The sequence below is a fragment of the Thermobia domestica genome, chromosome 14 (assembly GCF_964235325.1).
Source record: "Thermobia domestica chromosome 14, izTheDome1.hap1.1, whole genome shotgun sequence".
Lineage (NCBI taxonomy): Eukaryota > Metazoa > Arthropoda > Insecta > Zygentoma > Lepismatidae > Thermobia > Thermobia domestica.
The window spans coordinates 169034114-169056584 of record NC_137467.1 but is presented as its reverse complement, the minus strand read 5'-3'; the positions used below and the strand labels follow the sequence as shown (position 1 = coordinate 169056584).

The window sequence follows — 22471 nt, the reverse complement described above, 5'->3', positions numbered from 1 at the left end:
ATGGAAATTCAAGAAATCAAACCCCAATACTTATAAATTGGCGAATCACGAAGAGAGACATAACTGAATCGAATCCAACCACTTATAACATTGCGTTTCGTCACAGTAACAATTGAAAGCGAACCGTCTCCCCTTATGCCGTTCTGAAGATATGAAAAACGTGGTTTTGGATTGCAATACTGCTTAAAAATAACATATTTTATGGAAACATTTGTAAAAATAGGTTGCTTGCAGAATATTAGGGGTAGTTGGAGTAAGTGGGAACACGGTTTGCAACGTTCAACTTTCAACTACTGTACCAATAATTGTTTTCGGATTATCAAACTGAACGTATAGTCATATTAACTTTGGTTTTTACACTTGAGAACCATAAGGTAAATTTTGAAGTAATGTAAATATTTATTCGAGAATAAAATGTTTATTAAAAATGAGTCATTGTCCGCGGGGTAAGTGGGGACAACCTTGTTCCCTTCCATGTGATAACACGGGCAATAAAGAAGGGAAAGTGGGGCAGAGTACCTCTTGTCTACTGCTGATAGATCCAAGTTTCATATTTCTGCTGCAGTTCTAGCGAGAGATACAACATTTTGAAAATGATACTGTGGCAAATGTAGAAAAAACAAGTAATGTCAATATTACAAAAAAAAGTTATTTTCTTCAGAAAACTTTTGCTGGACATCATTTACTTATCCCAGAAACATTGAAATAATGAAAAATATGTGATTGCAGTCTGCCTTAAGGTTTGATATTTGGTTCGGGGAAAGTAGAGACAAACAAAATAAGCTATAGAGAAGCACATAAAAGAAAATGTTCCTGATGAAGTGCGCATCTGGACTAAAGACCAACCAAATACTAGATACTAACCAATCTACTGGTGCCTAACAGTTTTTAAAATGGATAAGTAAGAATAAATGTAGGCTACACCTTGACGCCTATGTAGATTCATAGATCGTTGTCTTAAAATGTGATGACTACTACTCAGCATTGAAAGATCTAATCCAAATCTACTTATAGTTTATAGGATACAAATAGATTCTACAGAAAACATTGACTGCATGAACTACCCTTGTAGTCTACAGTTTTGCCTTAAAGAAACGATGGTGTCTATCAATATCAGCTACAATATAAGACTTAATTACGAAAGGCATCATACTGTCAAAGTTGACAGAGCCACAGAAAATAGCCCTTTTGTGTACAATATCTACATCTTTTCAAAGTGGAAAACGAAACTCCATCTCAATTCATTCAAGGAACTTCATACACATTTTTGCTAACTGACTTTACGACTCTGCCAATATACCAATTTTTCACGTAATCAGCTGCATAATACGAATTTCCTTCCGCGTGCTCTAAGCCAGGCATTGCACTGTCTTCATCATCTTCGATGTATTATCGAAAATATCTGCATCTGTGTCCGTACTCCCTTTCCCTATAGGTATAAAATTACTTGTGTCCTCACTTACACCAGTGTACAAAGAGAAGTAAGTGGGGACACCTCAATTGTACATATACTAACAAACATAGCACAGTACTCAATATCTATAAGTACCTTATCATCTCTTTTTAACCGTACAGTGTTTTCTCCAGGTGCCTGTGTGACGATTATCTCAGAATAGCCAAACGCTTTAAGATCTACGAAAGTTGATCGCACGCTAAAACATGGACCCATTTTTGGCATAGGGGTATTCTTTTATACTCTTCATATTAGTTAAAATCACTCTACCAGACGAATGCCACTATGTTCACACTCATCAAATTTGGAGAAACTGTTTTCATATGTTTTTTACCAGATTTTAGAAAACATGCCTGTCCCCTTTACCTCAACTACCCCTACAATAATTTTTGATAGTTGTAATACAATAAGTTCTCACCATTCCCTGAAATTAAACAATGTTACAAACTTTACCAATACTTATTTTATCTGTAGAACCGTTTGAGATATCAAATTGCAATATGACTTTTAAGTCCTTTGAAAACTTTCTACGTAATTGAATGTTATACTTATCTAAGTGCTTTTTTTTTTGGAAATTAAACTTTTGAAAAAAAGTAAAATTTTCAACTTCCTATGACTTTGTATGTAATTATTCAAAACAAGTCATATCATCATCATAGTATTTCACACTAAGATATCTTAGATGTGTGCTGCCCCATTTGTATCACTTCCGTTTTACTATTGTATAGGTTTCTAAAATGTGTTCGTGAAAAGATGTTTTTTGTTATATTTTAGGCGCATTTCATTTATTGATCAAAAATATATTAGTCAGTATTGGCACGGAGGTTATTCGGAATGTCATTTTATTTTATTTTTACAAGAAATATTCGGCCTCGTGTAACAGGATTTGAAGGAATCAGTGGGAGAGGGTCGAAATGGTTAACTTCACGTAGCAATAATCATTTTGAAAAGTGAAATTGCAACCTAAACTTTTCTCTTTCTCGTTCTTTCTTTCTATCTCCTACCCTGTAAAGATGCTTGAAGTACAAATTCTTTTGCTGTATATTGGTGGAAAGTATTTTTATCTACAAACTGGAGAGATTTTTAAAATGAAATGAAACCTTTAATTTTTACGTCTCACGACTATGCCGGCTAGGCTAAAGGAGACGGTGAAGATGAGAAATGAATGAAATGGTGCATTAGAAAAAGTGAAAGAAAACAGGGAAACTCCCAGAAAACCCACGTATGCGGTGATTCTCCACTACAAAGCTCAATTGGCGCGAGCTGGAATCGAACCGAGGACCCCATACACCAGATGGGAGAGATATGAAGATAGTACTGAGAAAGTAATGGGAATTCACATTGAGCACGACCGGAAATACGACACCGGAAGTATCTGTTTCCGAACCACCTCCTGATATCACTAATGATACTTTTGATTAGACCCGTTTATTTCTTCTTGTACATTGAGTGTACGGATATTTTTGAGTATGTGGTATATTTAACAGACATAGAAGATGATATCACTAAATTTTTAAAGATGCCTAAAGTGAAGTCAAGATGCCTAGTGTGAAGTTGCGTGCGTTTTAGCAGAAGCATTATTACAGCATTTGCTTGGAGGGGTAAATTCCCCGATATACATAGAGTTTTGTTTTTCAATTCTATACTGTTGTACCATGGACAGAAATCATTTTAGGTTATATTTCGTCATTTTAGACTATAAATGCAAGCATGCGATTGAGATAATAGAAATCCGAGTCCGAGTCTTCTATAGTACACGCACGAATATATGCCCTAAAAATTATGAAATAGATCTAAAATATAACATATACAGGGTGTTTCAAAACAACACCAGCAACGTTTGAGAGGTGATTCTTGACACCAAGATAAGACAAAAAGTATACACCAACCTGGGTGCACAAATGCTTTCTTTCTGAGTTATAGGCTGCCGAAAACATTAAAAAAATTTAAAGGTACATAGCTCCGAAACTATGGAACCTACTGTAGTCGGGTCAAGACTTTATTGAGGAACTAATATGTGTGCTATTCAAAAATACATGTTTCAGAATCCTAAGGTACTCACAAAGCAATTTTTATAGAGGGAGTTTGGCTACAGACATTTAATTTGAAGTACTCTCAAACTACCTCTGTAAAAATTGTTGCGGAAGTACCACAGTATTCTGAAACTTAGATATGTGGATAGGGCACATACTAGTTCCTAAGTGAAGTCTTGACCCGACTACGGTAGGTCCCATAGTTTTGGAGCTACGGGCCTTTAAAGTTAATTTTTTCATGTTTTCGACAGCCTCTAACTCCGAAAAGAAGCATTTGTGCACCGGTTGGTCTATACTTTTTGTCGTATTTTGGTGTCAGTAATCACCTCCCAAACATTGTCAATGTCGTTTTGAAACACCCTGTATAGTGTAAAATTTATACTAGTAAACCGTAGTATATTATAAACTCAAGTGCAGTGTTTATATTATAAACTTAGTAAAAAACTACTTCCCAAAACTAGGTTTTCTCTTTATGTACTGGTACAGATACATGCACACAGGACTTCAAATTACTTCGTAGATCGTAATTGGTATTTTCATGCTAAGAAATATTGTCTTTGCAATTCTTGTAACATACACACTTGTATTCTCCAACTCCTACTCACAAAACTGTCGAATCATGGCAAAACCCCGCAGACTATTGTCTCTGGCACTCTTCACACACTATGCACTATATTGTAACATTCTTCACAGACTATTCATTATTACATGCGCTACAAATTGACAATAAATATTTTTTTTTTTACTTTCAGACTGATTAATCCATATCAGAAACATACAGATATTGACCAACAGATTATAAAACTCAAAAAGTACCAATTGCTGCTCTTCCCTGTCCTGTTATGGACTTACTGAAAACCTCAAAAATCGTTCAATCTTCGCTGAGTAATGTGTCACCATAGTCAAAACATGGGCAAGAAAAGAAGGGAAAAGGTTCCGTAGCGATAGGGTAAAGGGAATTAATTACACACGTAATATCTTATTTTATACAACAACCTATTATCAACTGCAACACGAACATCTTCAAAAGTACTGGTTATCACAATAAATAAATGTTAAGCCTTTGTCCCGAATCCTGAGTCTAAGTATTTTTAATTTTTATTATTTTTTTTTTATGGTGACTCTAAAGATGCCAATGATGTTTCAACTTTTGTTCCAAGTTCTCGTGTCGGAGTTTAATTTTGATTCCTTCGTTCGAATAAATAAAAAGTTTTGTATGCCTATTCTTCTATGAATGATGAAGACTTTTTGTTTTTAATTGATTGCTACTTTATCAATGTTATTGTTTGTATCTTTCAGACATTTTGAGAATTTTTATATTGAAGCATGGCGAATATGTTCTTGGCATGACGAATATGTTCTTTCAATCTTTCAGAAAACAAAGGGTAAACTCTAATTAATCAATCAAAAGGACTGTTTAACGGTTTCTGTGTACAGCAACGTTTTGACTTCTGTAAGTTATGCATTCCATTACTTGAATTTTACGTAAGTCGAATTTGTAAATTGGTTAAGTATAACTTCATAGAAACTGCATTATATACACATACAGTAAAGCTTTATTATACACGAACGGATGATCCACGGTGCAGATTATCTGCGAGTGCCGCAAAAAAATTATTTTTACCCCGCTACTGTCGCATTCAATTATTTTTCATAAATATTTGCTGCGAGCTGACACTTTGCATCCAAATAAGTACTATATGTTCTAAAACAGAAATAAATTGTATTGTAAAAATCATTATTTCCAACAATTGTGGACGTTTCGAAGTGCAATGTCGAAAGAGAGAGAGGAAGAGAATTCTCTTATATATAAAACATCACACAGCAATATTTTCTTGAATATAAAGTATGAAAAGTATATAATTATATTAACCTATTGGCATACAGCTACAATGTCATTTTTGAAATTTATTAACATAAATGCAAATTGATGTAATTCGTGTAGTACGTAAGTCAGGAGGTTGCTGTATTTACGACATACTCCCTTTTTGTGTTGTGTACTATGAACTAACAATCACTGATCGAAAATCTCAATATTTTTGGTCAGTTTACTCTTGGATATGAAAATTAACATCATGTATTTCCAGTTTCATATGTCCGCTCTGAAACTTTCATTAATTTCAGCTAAATAAAATATTATATCAGAAAATTATAATTTAATTGTCGATCTACAGGGTCGGCATGAAATCCTCTCATTCCCTTAAAGTATAAAATAATCAAACTATGTAAACTGTAATTACACATATTGAAAATATATTTGACAGAATCAGAGTATTTTTCTTTCTCATTTTAGAAATAAACAATGGCTGATACAAGTGACTATACCAATGAAGAACGCATCGTCATAAGCACTTGGGTATACGAGAAGCTTAGAACAAGGAAAATGTTGGAACACGTGCATTTGGATTTCCAGCTCCTATTGGTATTTTCATCTTTAGGCTACAGAAAAAAGTAGTAAGGATACCTGCAAAAGTAGAATGGAGCTCTCCTTATATAAATGTCTTTAACGAACTTCAAATAGTGACTGTTCCCTCAAAGTATTTGTTAGAAATATTAAAGATATGAAAAAACATAGTAGTGAATTTATTGCACAGGCACAACACGAGAAGTAAAGGAAACATTCACCTGCATATACATAGAACAAATATATAGAATAAATCAGCTCCTCACAAAGGTACTCTATTATACAATCTATTTCCATCATGTATAATAAATCAGGTCTGTAAATAGATTTAGAAAGAAACTCAAAAGATACTTGAAAGAACAATGCTTTTACTCTGTTGAAGAATATGTTCAAAATAATTCGTATTATAACGAGACTTATACAAAGATCGTCCTATTTTTATACATAAATTAGGCTACGAAAATCACATAAAACATTTTTTTGATTATTGCTTTTAAACATTACCTTTTTATTTTGGCACATAATCATTAAAATAAGTACACAAATCAAAGATTGTGCTTGTAGCTTTTCATAAGATGCTTCCGCAATTATATGTTATTTATACTGTGTTGCTATGACAACAAATCTCTATTTTAACACAAAACAACAACGAATATCAACAGCAAAACAATTACATTTATATATTCTTTCTTCTCTATATTTCTTCTTCCTTTTCTTAAATGGCTTGTGCATCAATTTGAAGTACAGTCTGCCCAAAGATATTAAAATACAAGTATATAAATACAAGTAAGAATACACGTATCGTTGTATATGGCGCCTTGAACAAATGGACCTTTTTTTTCTAAAAATAAAAAGAGAAATCCTGGGTCGTTAATTATTACAAACGGGGTACTGGACTTTCCGAATGATCCTTGTTTATATAAAATTGTAATTCTCATCATCACTATATCTCACATTTCAGTTTCACAACAATATTATTTTTATATTTTACTATAACATCTTAATTATTTTCACTTTAAATATATATATTAACGTCGAACATAAAGGTACATGCGGATTCCGGCCTAACAGTTGTTTAGCTTTCAGTTCCTTTTGTGGCCATTGATACATAACATAAGACGTAAATTTGATAAAATTTATCTCAGTTTAACGGGCAGAATTATGAAAATCGCGAACAGAAAGCGACATTTACATAATTACTATTATACACAAGGAAGAATGGAATACAGGATATATTTAAACAATATATAAATTAAAATTAAAATATTGACAATATTGAGAACATAACACAATAATTAACATTATAGCAAAAACTAACACAAATAATACAAGTAAAGAGTCTATCATATTAAATATGAGCTCAAAGATTATGTATTGTCTATGTTAACTTTAGTCACAATTTCCGGAAGAACTAATGTTTTAACTAACTCATCCATTTACTCTTAGTAAACTTTGAAGGATACCATAACTTAAGTTCAATATTACGTAAATCCAAAAGTTTTCCAGTCTTCACGTCCATTAGTTCGAAAACTTTAGGATTAACTTGTCTTATACATAGATAAGGTCCGGCAAATAAATCACAAAACTTATAAATTCTTTTTAAAGATGCATCACTTTGTGGGTGTAATTTTACAAAGACGAAATCGTTAGTTTGAATCTTAGTTTTACCTTATTGTTGTTCTATTTTCTGATTGCGAGTTCTAAATTTCTGTGTCCTGCGAAAGTGTACCATACTCACAAGATAAAATAATCCACATCATCATTCTCATTGAGCGTAATGCCAAAATGTTGCTCAATTCGTTGTATGAAATCGGTTCCATTATAGATATTAACTAGCGCTACACGTAATGTTTCTGACAGTGGATACTTCAAAAGGTATGTAATTTCAGTAACATACTTAATCCAGTCAGAATGCTTACCACGACAATAATGTCTAAATAAAATGCCAAGATTTCTGTGTATGTTCTGTGTAACAAAATGCACCTTAATATTGGCGTTGCTTATTGCACGTATGAACAAATTGCTCAGAAATTGTCCACCATTATCACAAAGTATGTGTTCTATAGGTATATATACATTTAAAATTCGGTTAACAATTGCTGAGGAAGTCGCTTTACGCAAAGGACATGTTACTAAATATCTAGTAAAATGTCCATAACCTTGAAAAGGAAAGTTTCACCTGTAGGAACTCTCGGAAGAGGACCATACAAATCTACAGAAATAAAAGAAAGAGGTCGTTCAGGCATTATTGACATCATAGGTTTATATAGTCATAGATAATTGTGTTTGATTCTCATACACTTCTCACAATCATTGATATAATTTTTAATTTGTGATCTGAGAGATTTTCAATAGAACGATTTGCTAATCAAAGAATACACTTTCAAATATCCAAAATATCCAAAATGATCATGGTATGCCTTTAAGATGCGAGGAACCAATATCGGTGGAATACAAATTTTATTCCTATGTTCATATTTAAAATCTTTGATTACTAATACACCATTAGACATTCGATACAAAGCACTCCAAGTACGAGAAAAGATGCTAAATGATGTATAATTTTGCATATTCTTCATAATTTCTTTGATGTTCTTGTAACCCCTCCAAAGAAATTTTGGATATTTCCTCTTGTAAGATTTTAAATACATTTATAGATAATACCCGATCATTCTCGTTCGGAAAAAATCTAGATAATGTGTCAGCTGGAACTTTGTCAATCCCGTTTATATGCTGAACGTCAAAATCAGAAGATTGAAGTTCTAAGGACCATCTTAATAAACGACTGTTATATCCTTGTACTTTCTTAAGATGTAAAGAATATGATCAGTTATAACAGTAAAATGACATCCACTAAGATATGGAGCGAATTTTTGCAATGAAAAGTGCACAGCAAATAATTCAATTTCTGTTCTGGTATACCCTTTTTCGACGTTCTTTAACGTTCGGCTAATGCAATGTATGACAGCTAGTTCATTTGTTGTAGGATTTGGTTGCCAGAGTATGCTAGAAATTCCAGATAATGAGCCATCGCATTGCATATAAAATAGACAATCGTATCTAGGATGGTTTAAGTGAATACATTTCATAATGCACATCTTTAATTTATTTAAACTTTGTTCTTGCAAAGTACCCCATTGTCACGGTACTCCCTTCTTGCTTATATAGAATAAGGGTTCAGCAATTTCCGCAAATCGAGGGATAGATCTTCTAAACCAATTAAATAAACCAAGAATTTGTCGTGTTTTCTTTACATTGGTGGGAACAGGTAAATCTTTAATGGCTTGCACTTTGGAATCACTATAACACATTCCGCTTGCATCAATGGAATAGCCCAAATATTCGATCGATCTCTGAAAAAATTTGACTTTTAATATTTATAGTCAAACCTGAATTTTCTAATCGCTCCAAAACAGTATCCAAACTTTCCGAATAATCCTTAGGAAATTTCCCAATAATCAAACTCTCATCAGCATACTAAACAACATTATTACGTAAATCTTGTCCTATTACTTGATTTAGACATGAAGCCAAAGCAGCACTACCATTGATTAGACCGAAAACAACACGATTGTATTCGTACAATTGTCCCTCGAAGGAAAATGCAGTAAATGGTTTTGAACTTTCCCCTAACAGGACTTGGTTGTAGGCCATTACGAGATCAAGATTCCAAAATATCGTATTTCCTTGTAGTGAGCTGAGAATTTCGTCCACTGGTGGATATTTAACTTGTTGCAGTTTTATATGTGAATTCAATTTTCTTAAACCCAAAACTATTCTTCAACGTTTACCATCCTTTTTGGGTACTACATGTAAAGGATTTAAAAGGAAGGTTGTATTATACCGTCTCGCAGCATTTCAGATATTTGTTTGCATACATTTTCTCTAAATTGATATGGAACAATGTAGGTCTTCGTTACTATGGGATCTTTGGTATCGACTTCAATATTATAGACAAAATCTTTGCAACACCAAGGTCTAAGCGAAAATATCTTTTTATGTTTATAAAGAATATCTCTAAATTGTAATACAAAATCTTTATCAGTAATATTTATGTGATTTATAATGTTATCTACACATATATGAAATGAATCTTCATTATCGCCCATCGTAAATTGTTCCTTTTCAATTTTCTTCTGATTATCTGAGTTGATACTTAAAACATTGTTTATAAATGGTTGGAATTGACAAGCAATGCTTTCACTAACAGGAATTCATTCTTGAATAATTCTGTCAACTAGTGTACGTATTGCAAATTTTTTTTAAAGTCGAAAACAGCACGTAATTGCGTTAAAAATCTAATCCTATTAAGACATTTCCATTGAGTTTGTTGATAACTAAAATAGGAATGGTGATTTCATAATCTTGTATAGTAATTACAATTTGCATTTTGCCCATAACCTTTTTCTTGTGTTTACCTGTATAATCAATTAATATCAAATTATCCACCTTTTGCAATCTAGAATTAGAATAATCTTTTGTGAGTTCACGCCAAAGTGAATAAGACAGAAGTGATACTGTAGCTCCTGTATCAATTAAAGCTTGAAGAGGAATTCCGTTAATTTTAACATGGATTTTAGCAGTACTAAAGTTTTTCAGAAAAACAAATTATCTTCGGAAGTATCTACCTCCTCTATTTCATCATCAAACATCCAATTACAACGAGCAATAGGAATATATTAATAGTTATCATTTGTATCTAAAATTTTAAAATTAGTTTCATTTTCGGAAAAAGATTCGGGCGCATTTAACGGTGACGTGGTTTTGACCCCTCCACGTCAGCTGGATCTAGGTTAAATTACGGCCATCTGATAATTCTGTTATATTACATTGTACTTCACAGTCCTGCGTATTTTCTTGCCTATTATATACTGTTACCGTATTTCGATTCCTTTTCTGGTAATTTCTGCCACCTGGGAATCTGCTCCGAGAAAAAGTATTAATTGTATTTTAATTATTTCTGCATTTAGGTTGGTTCGAATACCGGTACCATTTTGTTAATTTATTCTACTATTATAATAAAAGCTGTTATTATTTCGTAGCACTTGAAATACCATCTTGTTGGACATTGATGTTACGAACAGTGGCATAGTTAACATGGTTACGAGCAAGATTAGCTTGTCCTTTATTGTGGTTTTGCATCGTGGATTGGCTCTCAAAATTTTGTACAATCATAATAAGATGATTGAAGTTGACGCACTGGGCTGAAACATTTGCTGTAGTTTGAAAGGTAATAAGATGCTAATAGATGCTATTATTCTAGATTCAGGATGAAATGGATTAATAGATTTTAACTAATTATAAGCGGATATTACCAAATCCGTAATACTCTTATCCAATTTAGGGTGATAATGCCTGTTACAAATTAATGCATCTCTATTGTCCAACATAAAGTCATTTTCAAAGTTAGATAACAATACATTTTTAAAGTCAGAGTAATTACGCAGGTTAACTCTGATAGCCTTAAACCAAGTCGAACATGGAGACAACAGCACATGTGGCAAAATTTTTAAGAATTTAGATTCATCCACCCCTATTAAATCACACTAATCTTCAAATTTCTCTATAAATGTGCTAGCCGGTATATCATCAGACCTACCACTAAACTTTGTGAGAGATTTAATTTCACTAACCCGCAAAAATTTACCTGTTTTTACCCTTCACCTGTCGTGAATTCACGAGACGATTTCTACTACGATGCGAGGAACGATTGTTTTTTCGATTCTGGCCCACACAAACCTCATTATCACTACTTGTCGAATACTCAGCGGAATCATCATTTTCTTTCATGTTCCTTTGATGATGATGCTGATACTGTGATGTCTGCATAGTATCAGTACGAGTTTCATTGCCATTTGTGTCGATGTGCCGTGTCGTGTCGATCAAGTGCCATGCCGATTTTATTATCAAGTTGTTTCATTTGTTCACCAAGATTTTGCTTCAATTGTCGCATCTGCTGATCAAGAACTTACTTCAATTCCTGCTTCAGTTGTTCCATCTGCTGATCGATTTTATTGTCAAATCATTCCGTTTGTTGCTCCATGCGATCACCAAAATCTTGCTTTAATTGTCCCTCAAGTTGGTTGATTCATTCCATTTGTTGCTTAATGAGATCGGCCAGGTCAGAAAAGATTATTTCCCTGTTGCCATCTGCTCCAGATGTATTTCCAATATTAGGACGACTCATTTTGATATTTCTGAAAATTTTTGTGCCACTCCGTAATAAAGTATACTCCGACTTGATATTTCGTTTATCAAAACTATTATGTAGCCTTAAAGTCAATCTGCACACTTGGATTTTACTGTTTAGGAGATTGTCAACAAAACTTCGTCCGAATCTCCTAAGGTTCCAGGCGGTAAACCACCAAAAATTTTATAACGACACTTATACAAAGGTCCTCATGTTTTGATACATAAATTAGGCTACGAAAATCACATAAAACATTTTTCTGATTATTGGTTTTAAACATTACCTTTTTATTTTTTCACATAATCATTAAAATAAATACACAAATCAAAGATTGTGCTTGTAGCTTTTTATAAGATGCTTCCGCAATTATATGTTATTTATACTGTGTCGCTATGACAACAAATCTCTATTTTAACACAAAACAGCAACGAATATCAACAGCAAAACAATTACATTTATATATCTTTCTTTCTCTATATTTCCTCTTCCTTTTCTTAAATAGCTTGTGCAACAATTTGAAGTAGTCTGCCCCAAAGATATTAAAATAGAAGTATATAAATACAAGTAAAAATACACATATCGCTGTAGTATACTTACAATTAAATGTGTATTAAATAAATTAATAAATCTATAAGAATCCATCTGTAATAATAGTATGTATGTATACATGCACGTAGCCAGGATTTCGTGAACGGGGTGGTCCGTGACATGAAATACTGCGGTCATCACACCAGGGGCTCGATCATTCTAAACTAGTTTACTGCAACATATACTGGTTCGTTTAGCCAGGATTTCGTAACGGGGGGGGGGGGTGACATGAAAGACTGAAGGCGCAATAAATCTAAACTACTGTACTATCAACATATATTGGTTTGTTAGGACAATAAAATGGGGATATGTAGGTAAGTATTTTAATAACAAACTACGAAGAAGTCTCGAGTAAAATAATAATAAAAAAACGCATTGAAAATGATTTTACAATCTTTACGTTCTTCCTCTGTTCAATCAAATATAACAATTTTCCTTTCATTACGACCTCAACTATTATAAAAAGTACACTCATGTCCAAAATGATTGTCGCATATCTATGACTGCCTTCTTGTAAGGATATAATTTAATAATGATTTTGCAGGGTACTCTTAATACTGATGCCATGTGTATAATCAGTAAATGTATAGACCCTATTTGTGGTAAATTTGATAGGAAAATATTATAAATACGAAAATTAGGGTGAGTAAAACGAAATGTTGCTAAATGAATAAGGATGTTTTATTTTTGTTTTATTGTTCTTATTTACTGCTCTTTTGACATGAAATTTGCCAATAGACGTCTTTGCCGATTATACACATACTAACAGTGTAAGAAATACCGGGCGAATTCTTTATCAAATTATACTCCTACAACAACATATTTATAGACTGGCGACAATAATTTTGGACATGAGTGTACAAACTCAATAATGTATTGTAAAATATTTTACATTATCTGCATTCCTTTCTCCGTTGAGTCAAATGTTAACAGAACTTTCATTTCACATAAATTCTTGTTTTTGTTATTCCTTCAACTACGGTCTATTCCAAATGACAGGTTCAAGGAGTAGTAGAAAATTATTTTTGAAATAACATGTTTGATATTGCAAGATTGCGATGACGAAAATTTATGATCAAAAATGTCTACGCTGTTGCACAACCGGCATTATGCTTTGAGAAACTTGAAATCTCCCTGACTAGTAGCAAAAATTCTAAGAATTGGGTAACTTCCGGAAATTTCAAATTCCCTGACTCTTTCAGGATATCAAACTCACTTTGCCACCACGTATTGCAAGTAATACAAATCTCCTCATAAGAAAGCGTAACCAAAAGCTTTCTGTAGTGTTTTTTTTAATTAATTAACGCCGATTCTTCTTTTTCTCATTTCATTTCGTTTTATCCTTCCTTAATCTTTTTCATTTCTGGTCTCGAAAGGGGGAGGGGGTCTGGACATTCCGGCCCCCCTGGCTACATGCCTGATGTATATGTATATATATATACCTGACGTGCCCAATTTCGTTGTATGACGATGAACGGATACATATTATATGATTCAGACCAGCTTCCCTTCCAAAGAGAACACGTTTGTGTTGGGAACAGACTCTGTTTTCTGCAAGAAGTGTTCTGATAAACTAAGAAGTGGTAGACTATCAACAAGAGAGAAACAATGCAGAGAAGTCAGTGGAAAGTTCAACAATGAAGTCAACTCGCAAATGGGCCGTTGAACTTGGTATATACCCCAATCAAGTCTACTCCAACACACTGGGGCCGCGGTGGCTCAGTGGTAGATCGTTCATCTCTGGTGCTTGGGGTCCCGGGTTCGATCCCAAGCCCCGCTAAGTGAACTTTGTGGTGAACAAACACCGTGTGCGTGGGTTTCCTCGGGGTTCTCCCACTTTCTTCATTCCACCAATTCATTCATTACTCATCATCACCGTCTTCTTTAGCATAACCGGTATAACCTTGAGACGTAAAACTCAAAGATTTCATTTCATTTTTCTAGTCCAACACATGAAACATGATTTAAAATTACACCCATATGGACCAAAATTTGCTCAAGAATTATCTGACGACGATTTAAACCTAAGAGAGGAGGCACGTGACGCACTTCTTCAAGTGTTCGAAACTATCACGAAACGCCGGAAAGTGATTTTCAGTGATTAAGGTGCCGTATAGCGAAGCTCCGAAGGAAGAAATCTATCTTCTGGTCAAACGAAAACGCTTATTTTTATGAGAAGATTGAGAATAGTCCCTCCCCATGTTACGATATGGGCAGGCCAGATCAACAAACACATTTGCGGTCCATATTTTATTCGATAGAGCTGTTAAGTAACATTGATATGTTGATATGCTAAGCAACTAATTCATTCCCCTTTTGGAAACACGAGGGGTCAAGCGAATATGTTGGTTTCAGCAAGATTGAGTACATCATCATTCTGTCACTTCGGTTCGAGAATATCTCACTGTGGTGTTTCTAGGACTATGTTATTACCCGAGGATGGCCTTCATTGCCTGCTCCATTAGACTGGCCACCGCGAAGCCCGGATTTAGCAATCTGTGACAATTCACTGTGGCGATTTATCAAGAAAATTGTTCCAGTAGAAGGTTATGCTATGAGTGATGAATTGACAGAAGTTGTAAGAGTTACTTTCAGACAGGTTGCTCCAACAATGCTGAGAAGAACATTCAACAGCATCTAGTGACGTATTATTTTGCGTCCGAAGCAAGATGGAGCCCAAGTGATGTATTAGACACTTAGACATTAAAGTAACAGGTATATATTACACATAAAATTCTATCAATAGTGTGTGCATCTGTACTTATAATTACAGATTGCATACCTTGCAGTTAAAAGGGTAATGCGACATTGTGTCCATTCTGTATGAAAGAATATAAAAGAAAGCAACTACTTACTCTTTTCTAAATTCCTCGTACAAGCCCCCAACAGATTTACTACATTGAGATGTTTGCCCAGATGAATCATGATCTTCAGTTCTGCCATTAAAGTTTTAACATAGGTGTAATCAGCGTACGGCTTCACCATTTTAACAGCAACAATCGTCTTAGGTTTATCTTTAATTATACCAATGGCTTCGGCCTTCAACACTCTTCCAAATGCACCTGAGCCGAGCTGGCGGCCTAAGAAATTAAAAATGAAAACTAAATTTCTAAATGAACTTACCAACAGATCATAATTTTATACTAAAGTAAGCAAATTAATAATTATGGTAGTATTATACAAAATATAAACGAAAACTCACCCGATCGAAAATCACTTTTCCAAGTACACAAAACATTTGGGAGAGCAACAAAATAAAGAAAAAAAGAATAAAATTACTTTGTTCTTGGTTATTGTAATATATATTAATATATATATATATATATATATATATATATATATACAGGGTGTTTCAAAACAACATCGACAACGTATGGGAGGTGATTCCTGACACCAGGATAAGACGAAAAGTATAGACCAACCTAGGTGCACTGGGTGCATTGGGTGCACAAATGCTTTCTTTTGGAGTTATAGGCCGCCGAAAGCATGAGAAAATGAACTTTAAAGGTCCATAGCTTTAAAACTATGGGACCTAGCGTTGTCGGGTAACGACTTCACTTAAAACTAGTACATGCCCTATCCAAATATCCATGTTTCATAACCCTGCGGTACTTCCGCAACGGTTTTTATAGAGGTAGTTGGTGGGTACTTCAAATTATATGCTTGTAGCCTAACTCCCTCTATAAAAATTGCTGCATGAGTACTGCAAGATTCTGGAACTTGTATTTTTGGATAGCGCACATATTAGTTCTTAAGTGAAATCTTGATCCAACTATTGTAGATCTCATAGTTTTGGATCTATGGATCTTTAAAATTCATTTTTTCATGTTTTCGGCAGCCCTAAAACTCCGAAAATAAGCATTTGTGCACCAAGGTTAGTGTACAGTATTTGTCTTATTTAGGTGTCAGGAATCACGTCCCTAATGTTCCCGTTGTTGTTTTGAAACATCCTATATATACAGGGTGGGCCATTTTAATTAATCCACGGAAATATCTGAAAAATGATAAAACATAGAAGAAATGTTTCAAGTACACGTTATATATTGCTAAGGGGGAAACCCAATTCCGCCAAAAGTACCCCTCTCCGCCCCCCCCTAAATGGGGGTAACGGGGGGTAACTTTGAAATGTCAAATGGGAACATGGGTCGAGTAATACCTCCATCGAAAGGTCTTGGAAAACTAAGTAACGCTGTACCAAAAGATGTTCCATATTGTGCACCGGTTTCAAAATGGCCACCATAATATGGTTCGGAAACTCCAGTACCCGTAGTATGAAAACCATGGAAGGTAAATGAATGGAACAAAATTGAAATACGTAAATATCATAGGGCATATCGAATGATGTAATCCCTGTGATCCCAGTGGCCTCCCTAAAGGGGTCTTGGGGGCTAACTTCAAAATTTCAAATAGTAACATGAGTCGAGTGGTACCTCGTTCGATAAATCTTGCAAAATCTAACATATTGCAGGAGAAAACGATTGATGTGAAATGGCAGTGTTCTCAAAAGGCCGCCGAAACATAGTATCTATGTCAGAGAAAAGGTTTAGTACCCGTAGTATAAAAGCGATTGGAGATAAATCAACAAAAGAAAAACTGGAGTAGCTAACTGACGTAAGGCACATCGAGAGGTGTTGTCGGGGTGACTCCAAGGGCCAACTGAAAGGTATCCGGGGCCAACTTGAAAATTTCAAATAGCAGCTTGAAGCGAGTAACATCACGTTACATAGACAAATTAATATCAAACAGCTTCTGTAAGAAAATTTTCGACATGAGACACCGTTTTCAAAATGATCGCAAAGACATGGTGAGTGTGTCTAAGAAAACGTCTAGTGCCCATGGTATGAATACGGTTAGACATAAATGAAAATAACGAAAATTAAATAGGAAAACCACGGAGACGTTCCAAGGCTCGAGAATAATACAACAGAGATAAAAATATTATAGTAAAATTGCCATAATGTATAGAGAGAAATCCAAGTCCTGCAAAATAATCTTTCCCTGCGCTCTGTATGTGAGTGGGGTGGAAAGTAAAGTGAAAGTTCAAACGAGAACTCTACTTTAATTCGTAAATTAAGGCTAACCTTACAAATAGGTATGGTGTGGTTGAAACATTTGTTTGTAAGGATGACGCTGTAGTGACTAAAAAAAGAGAAACTTTTATGCAATGCGTGCTGGTTATTCAGAAAGCATTTCGGGGATATACGTACACACCGTTTCGTCCCTCAAGCTCACAATATGACATGAATGCTAATAGTTAATCAAAATGTAACTGTGGCCATCCGCGTTAACTTAGTGCACCAATTCTCTATGCATGAAGTCTGCCTTCTAAACAGCATTGGGTAGGTCAAGCGTACGCCCGAACCGTTGTCCGATCGGACATTGAAATTTTGAAGTTAGCCCACAAGACCCCTTCAGGGAGGCCACTGGGATCACAGGGATTACATCATTCGATATGCCCTATGATATTTACGTATTTCAATTTTGTTCCATTCATTTACCTTCCATGGTTTTCATACTACGGGTACTGGAGTTTCCAAACCATATTATGGCGGCCATTTTGAAACCGGTGCACAATATGGAACATCTTTTGGTACAGCGTTACTTAGTTTTCCAAGACCTTTCGATGGAGGTATTACTCGACCCATGTTCCTATTTGACATTTCAAAGTTACCCCCCATTACCCCCATTTAGGGGGGGCGGAGAGGAGTACTTTTGGCGGAATTGGGTTTCCCCCTTTGCAATATATAACGTGTACTTGAAACATTTCTTCTATGTTTTATCATTTTTCAGATATTTCCGTGGATTAATTAAAATGGCCCACCCTGTATATACAGAGTGAATCAAAAGTCTGGACACGGTGGAATAAATCGAAAACTTAACTTTGGATCGAAAAATCAAAAAACACGTGTTTAGTAATATTAAAAAATCTATCTGATGAAACAAACTTGACCCTCTAGACCAACCCCCTGGGGGTTGGAGTGGGGTCAATTTTGAAATTTCTATTGGAAACCCCAATTTTTGATTGCAGATTTGGATTCTACGGCCCAAACTATGTAAAGTTTCATCAACACTTTTCCGTCGATGCATAACATAGCGCAGTAATCGGGGAAAATAAATGGTCCCTAAATACTCCCATTTCGTTCATGAGCTTGGTAGTATTTCCGACCTCTATTCTCGTTCAGTGTCACTGGTTCACTTCTCTGTCCCTTCTCGTCACTGGATAGAAGCACACTACACACAGACAGAAGACACAGAGAAAGGCACACCTTCTTCATTCGGGCTTCGGGCAGTATCAGTGTTGCAGACCAGAAAATTCAAAAGCGGCGAGTAGAGGACAAAAAATAAAACAATTAAAAGTAAAAGGAAAATTGAATAAAAGTATAGCTATTGAAGTATCTGCTTATTGCACTATGGTGTTTTTTGACATCTGTGTCTAAGTTGAAAATGTATTGATATAACTGTTTTCTAATCGCTAAAGCATGACATTCATTAGGGTCGATTGTACCGTTCTCTGATAAAGATAAATTATCGGAATGATCCAACCTTGTCGCGAATGATCTCATCTTACACAAAATAACACATGACCACTGCGACCAGTGTTATCTTATCTGACGATTAAAAGCTATCAGGATAGTGTAGAATTGGCCCTATAACGTGCAAATGTTGGAATGGTGTGAAATTATCAAAAATAGCCTGTAACTGTCAAGCTAATTTATGTTTGAAATAACGGATGAACCAAAAGTTTGGCCACGGTAGAGTAACTGGAGAAATACACTTCTGATCATAAAAGCGCAAAAAAAAAAAAAAACGTATTTAATATGTTTCAAGAAGCTATCCGATGTTATCAAACGCAACACTCCGCCCCCACCTTCTGAAAAGGAGTGGGGGGGCATTGATTTTTCAAATGGGAACTCCAATGTTTTATTGAAGATTCGGAGACTGCATCCCAAATAATGTAAGGTATAATCAAAACTTTTTCGTCGATGTGTGATATCATGCTGTAATCGGTGAAATTAGATGCTCCCCTCTTCGTTTATGAGCTTGATATTAGCTCCGACCGTCTGTATAAGGTGCAGTATTTTGAGAAATACGCGTCGGATCAACAAAGTTATTCAATGGTACCAAACACGATACCGCACCCTACCGCTAGATGGGGTTAGCTGAAAGATTTGAAATGGAAGTTTTTATTTCTTATTGCAGAGTCGGATTCTGCGCACAAACCTCTATAAGATTTAGTCGAAACATCGTTGTCGCTGTGTGACGTGGCGCTGTAATGGCGAAATCAGGAGAACTTCCTATATGAACTTTAATTAGCTTCAATGCTGTAGACGTGATGAAAGAAGTATACATGTGATCAAAAAACAAAAGAAAATTTGTGACTATTGGGTTTGTTAGGGTGTTTATCGTTCCTTTTCCGCAGTTGGACGAGGGAGACGGGACCTACAGTTGAAAGTGAGATCCGAACCTCTATTAGGTTTTGGAACCGAGACGTTCCCCATGAACAATTGCCGACGAAGTTTGTCCGACCGTCGTCGATTATTGGGTGACAGCAGCGAAAAGGGTGTGCTAGTGCTGTTTCAAAGGCGGCTGCCTATTTGACGGCTTGGCAGCGAACACCGTGACGGCCCCGTCGCTGTTCAGGAACGGCAGCTATGAAACAGACGGTTGTCTTGGCCCAGCAGTGGCACGACGTCGTCCCCCGAAGCGACGGCATCATGATTTTCGCCATCATTTCGCCTGATTTGTGCGAATAGTTGGACTGCGACTCACGAGACTGCTCGCAGTCTCGCATAGTTTTAGATGGGTGAAATTATTATTGAATTCTTTCTTTACTTCTTCTTCTCCTTATTATTGTTATTATTATTATTATTATTATTATTATTATTATTATTATTATTATTATTATAGTATATTATTATCTGCTAGTAGTTGTAGTAGTAGTAGTAGTAGCAGTAGTAGTAATAGGAATTGTAGCATTAGTTGTAGTAGTAGTAATTGTAGCATTAGTAGTAGTAGTTGTAGTAGTAGTAGTAGTAGTGATAGTAGTAGTAGTCTGTAAAGGGTAGTAGTCTGTAGTAGTACGTTTTATTTTTATTTTTAATCCTTTCATCCTTTAATTTTTAAATGTCTATAATGTGCAGTGGCGTATTTAGGGGGGTGGCTTCCGAGCTTAAGCCCCCCCGAAATATTACTTAGTATAGTAAAGTAAATGAAATATCTTGCAGAATTTTCACATTTCCAGGCTAAGTCCCCCCGAAAGTTAGCAAAGCCCCTCCCGAAACAAAATCATAAATACGACATTATTAATGTGTCATCAATAAATTGATCACATCGGACCCTAGACAAGATTAGATTCTGTCGTTCCAATATAATTTCAAAACTAAAGGAGTTACCACTAAAGAGCATTGTGTGAACAGAGTGCACATTTCAATACATATGTACGGTACCACCTTAATTTCGTGGCATGGATGGGGCCACGATGGCTCAGTGGTAGAGCGTCCACTTCTGGTGCTTGGGGTCCTGGGTTTAAAACCTGCTCCCGCCAAATGAACTTTGTGGTGGACAAACACCGTGTGCGTGGGTTTTCTCGGGGATCTCCCGTTTCCTCCCACTTTCTTAATTCCACCATTTCATTCATCTCTCTCATAATCACCGTCTCCTTTAACCTAACCGGCAAAATCGTGGGACCTAAAACTGAAAAATTTCATTTCATTTTCGTGGCATGGAGTCCTCTTAAGTACGTTGATTGAACTTTCGTTCGGGATAGACATGACGAAGGTTATAGGCGTAACCTGTAATGGGCATTATAGTGGAGCATTTGTACAAGAAGTGATATCTGTGTGTGAGTGTGTGCGTGTGTTATTCGTTTCATTATTGTTTTCTCTTCTCTCATGCAACGTATGGATGTGTGAATTATAACACGTTTAGTGGCACGTGACATGGGATTGCAACATTGGGATGGCATTGCTCGTTCGTTCATTCACATGTTAAAGCGACGTTCACCTGAGCGATTCGTTTATAAGTGGCAGGTAATCCGGATCCGTTAACGGTGACCGATCTGTTATTAACGATTCTCGGTCTAAGAGCAAAATGTCTTTCTTTTTCACCCCAAACAGTTAATTTACTTTCGCCGATTATGGCGCCATATAATGCATCGACGGAAAAGTGTTGATGAAACCTTACATAGTTTGGGCCGTAGAATCCAAATCTGCAATCAAAAATTGGGGTTTCCATTTGAAATATCAATGTTGACCCCACCCCAGCCCCCAGGGGGTGGGTCTAGAGGGTCGAGTTTGGTTTCATCAGATAGTTTTTTTAATATTACTAAACACGTGTTTTTTGGTTTTCCGATTCGAAGTTAAGTTCTCGATTTATTCCACCGTGTCCAGACTTTTGATTCACTCTGTATATATATATATATATATATATATATATATCTTACAACATCTCTTTCTCCTGGTAATCTTCATAGCTTCTACTTGTTGAAATAATTAATACCTATAATAGAAGTTTCCTTTCTGACCAAGATTGTAATTTAAAAACACCGTAGTGTAGAACTAGTCTCCAATATAGCACATATCAAAAATCTCAGAAATATATTTCTTAGTTACGGAGATGCAACGTTTCAAACAATGCAAAAATTAGCTGCTTACATCTAGACAACTGAAACAAGCGTTCTCGCGTGATGTTATATCTCGGTATCCCGCTCTGAGCCGTACTGAAAGCTTCAGGGAATCTTCACATATTGTAATTTCTCAGTGTAAACTACATATAATTTAGTGGAATAGTGAAAGGAAAAGTGA

At 35.4% G+C, this 22471-nt stretch overlaps 1 protein-coding gene across 1 annotated transcript in view; it reads right to left on the bottom strand.

The window, feature by feature from the left end:
- Positions 1-22471, bottom strand: part of LOC145670103 (vascular endothelial growth factor receptor 2-like) — a 135460-nt gene that overhangs the window by 41777 nt on the left and 71212 nt on the right. Inside the window, exon 4 of the mRNA XM_081738472.1 lies at positions 15524-15748. Coding sequence (XP_081594598.1) covers positions 15524-15748 — 225 coding nt within the window. The remainder of the gene's footprint in view (positions 1-15523; positions 15749-22471) is intronic.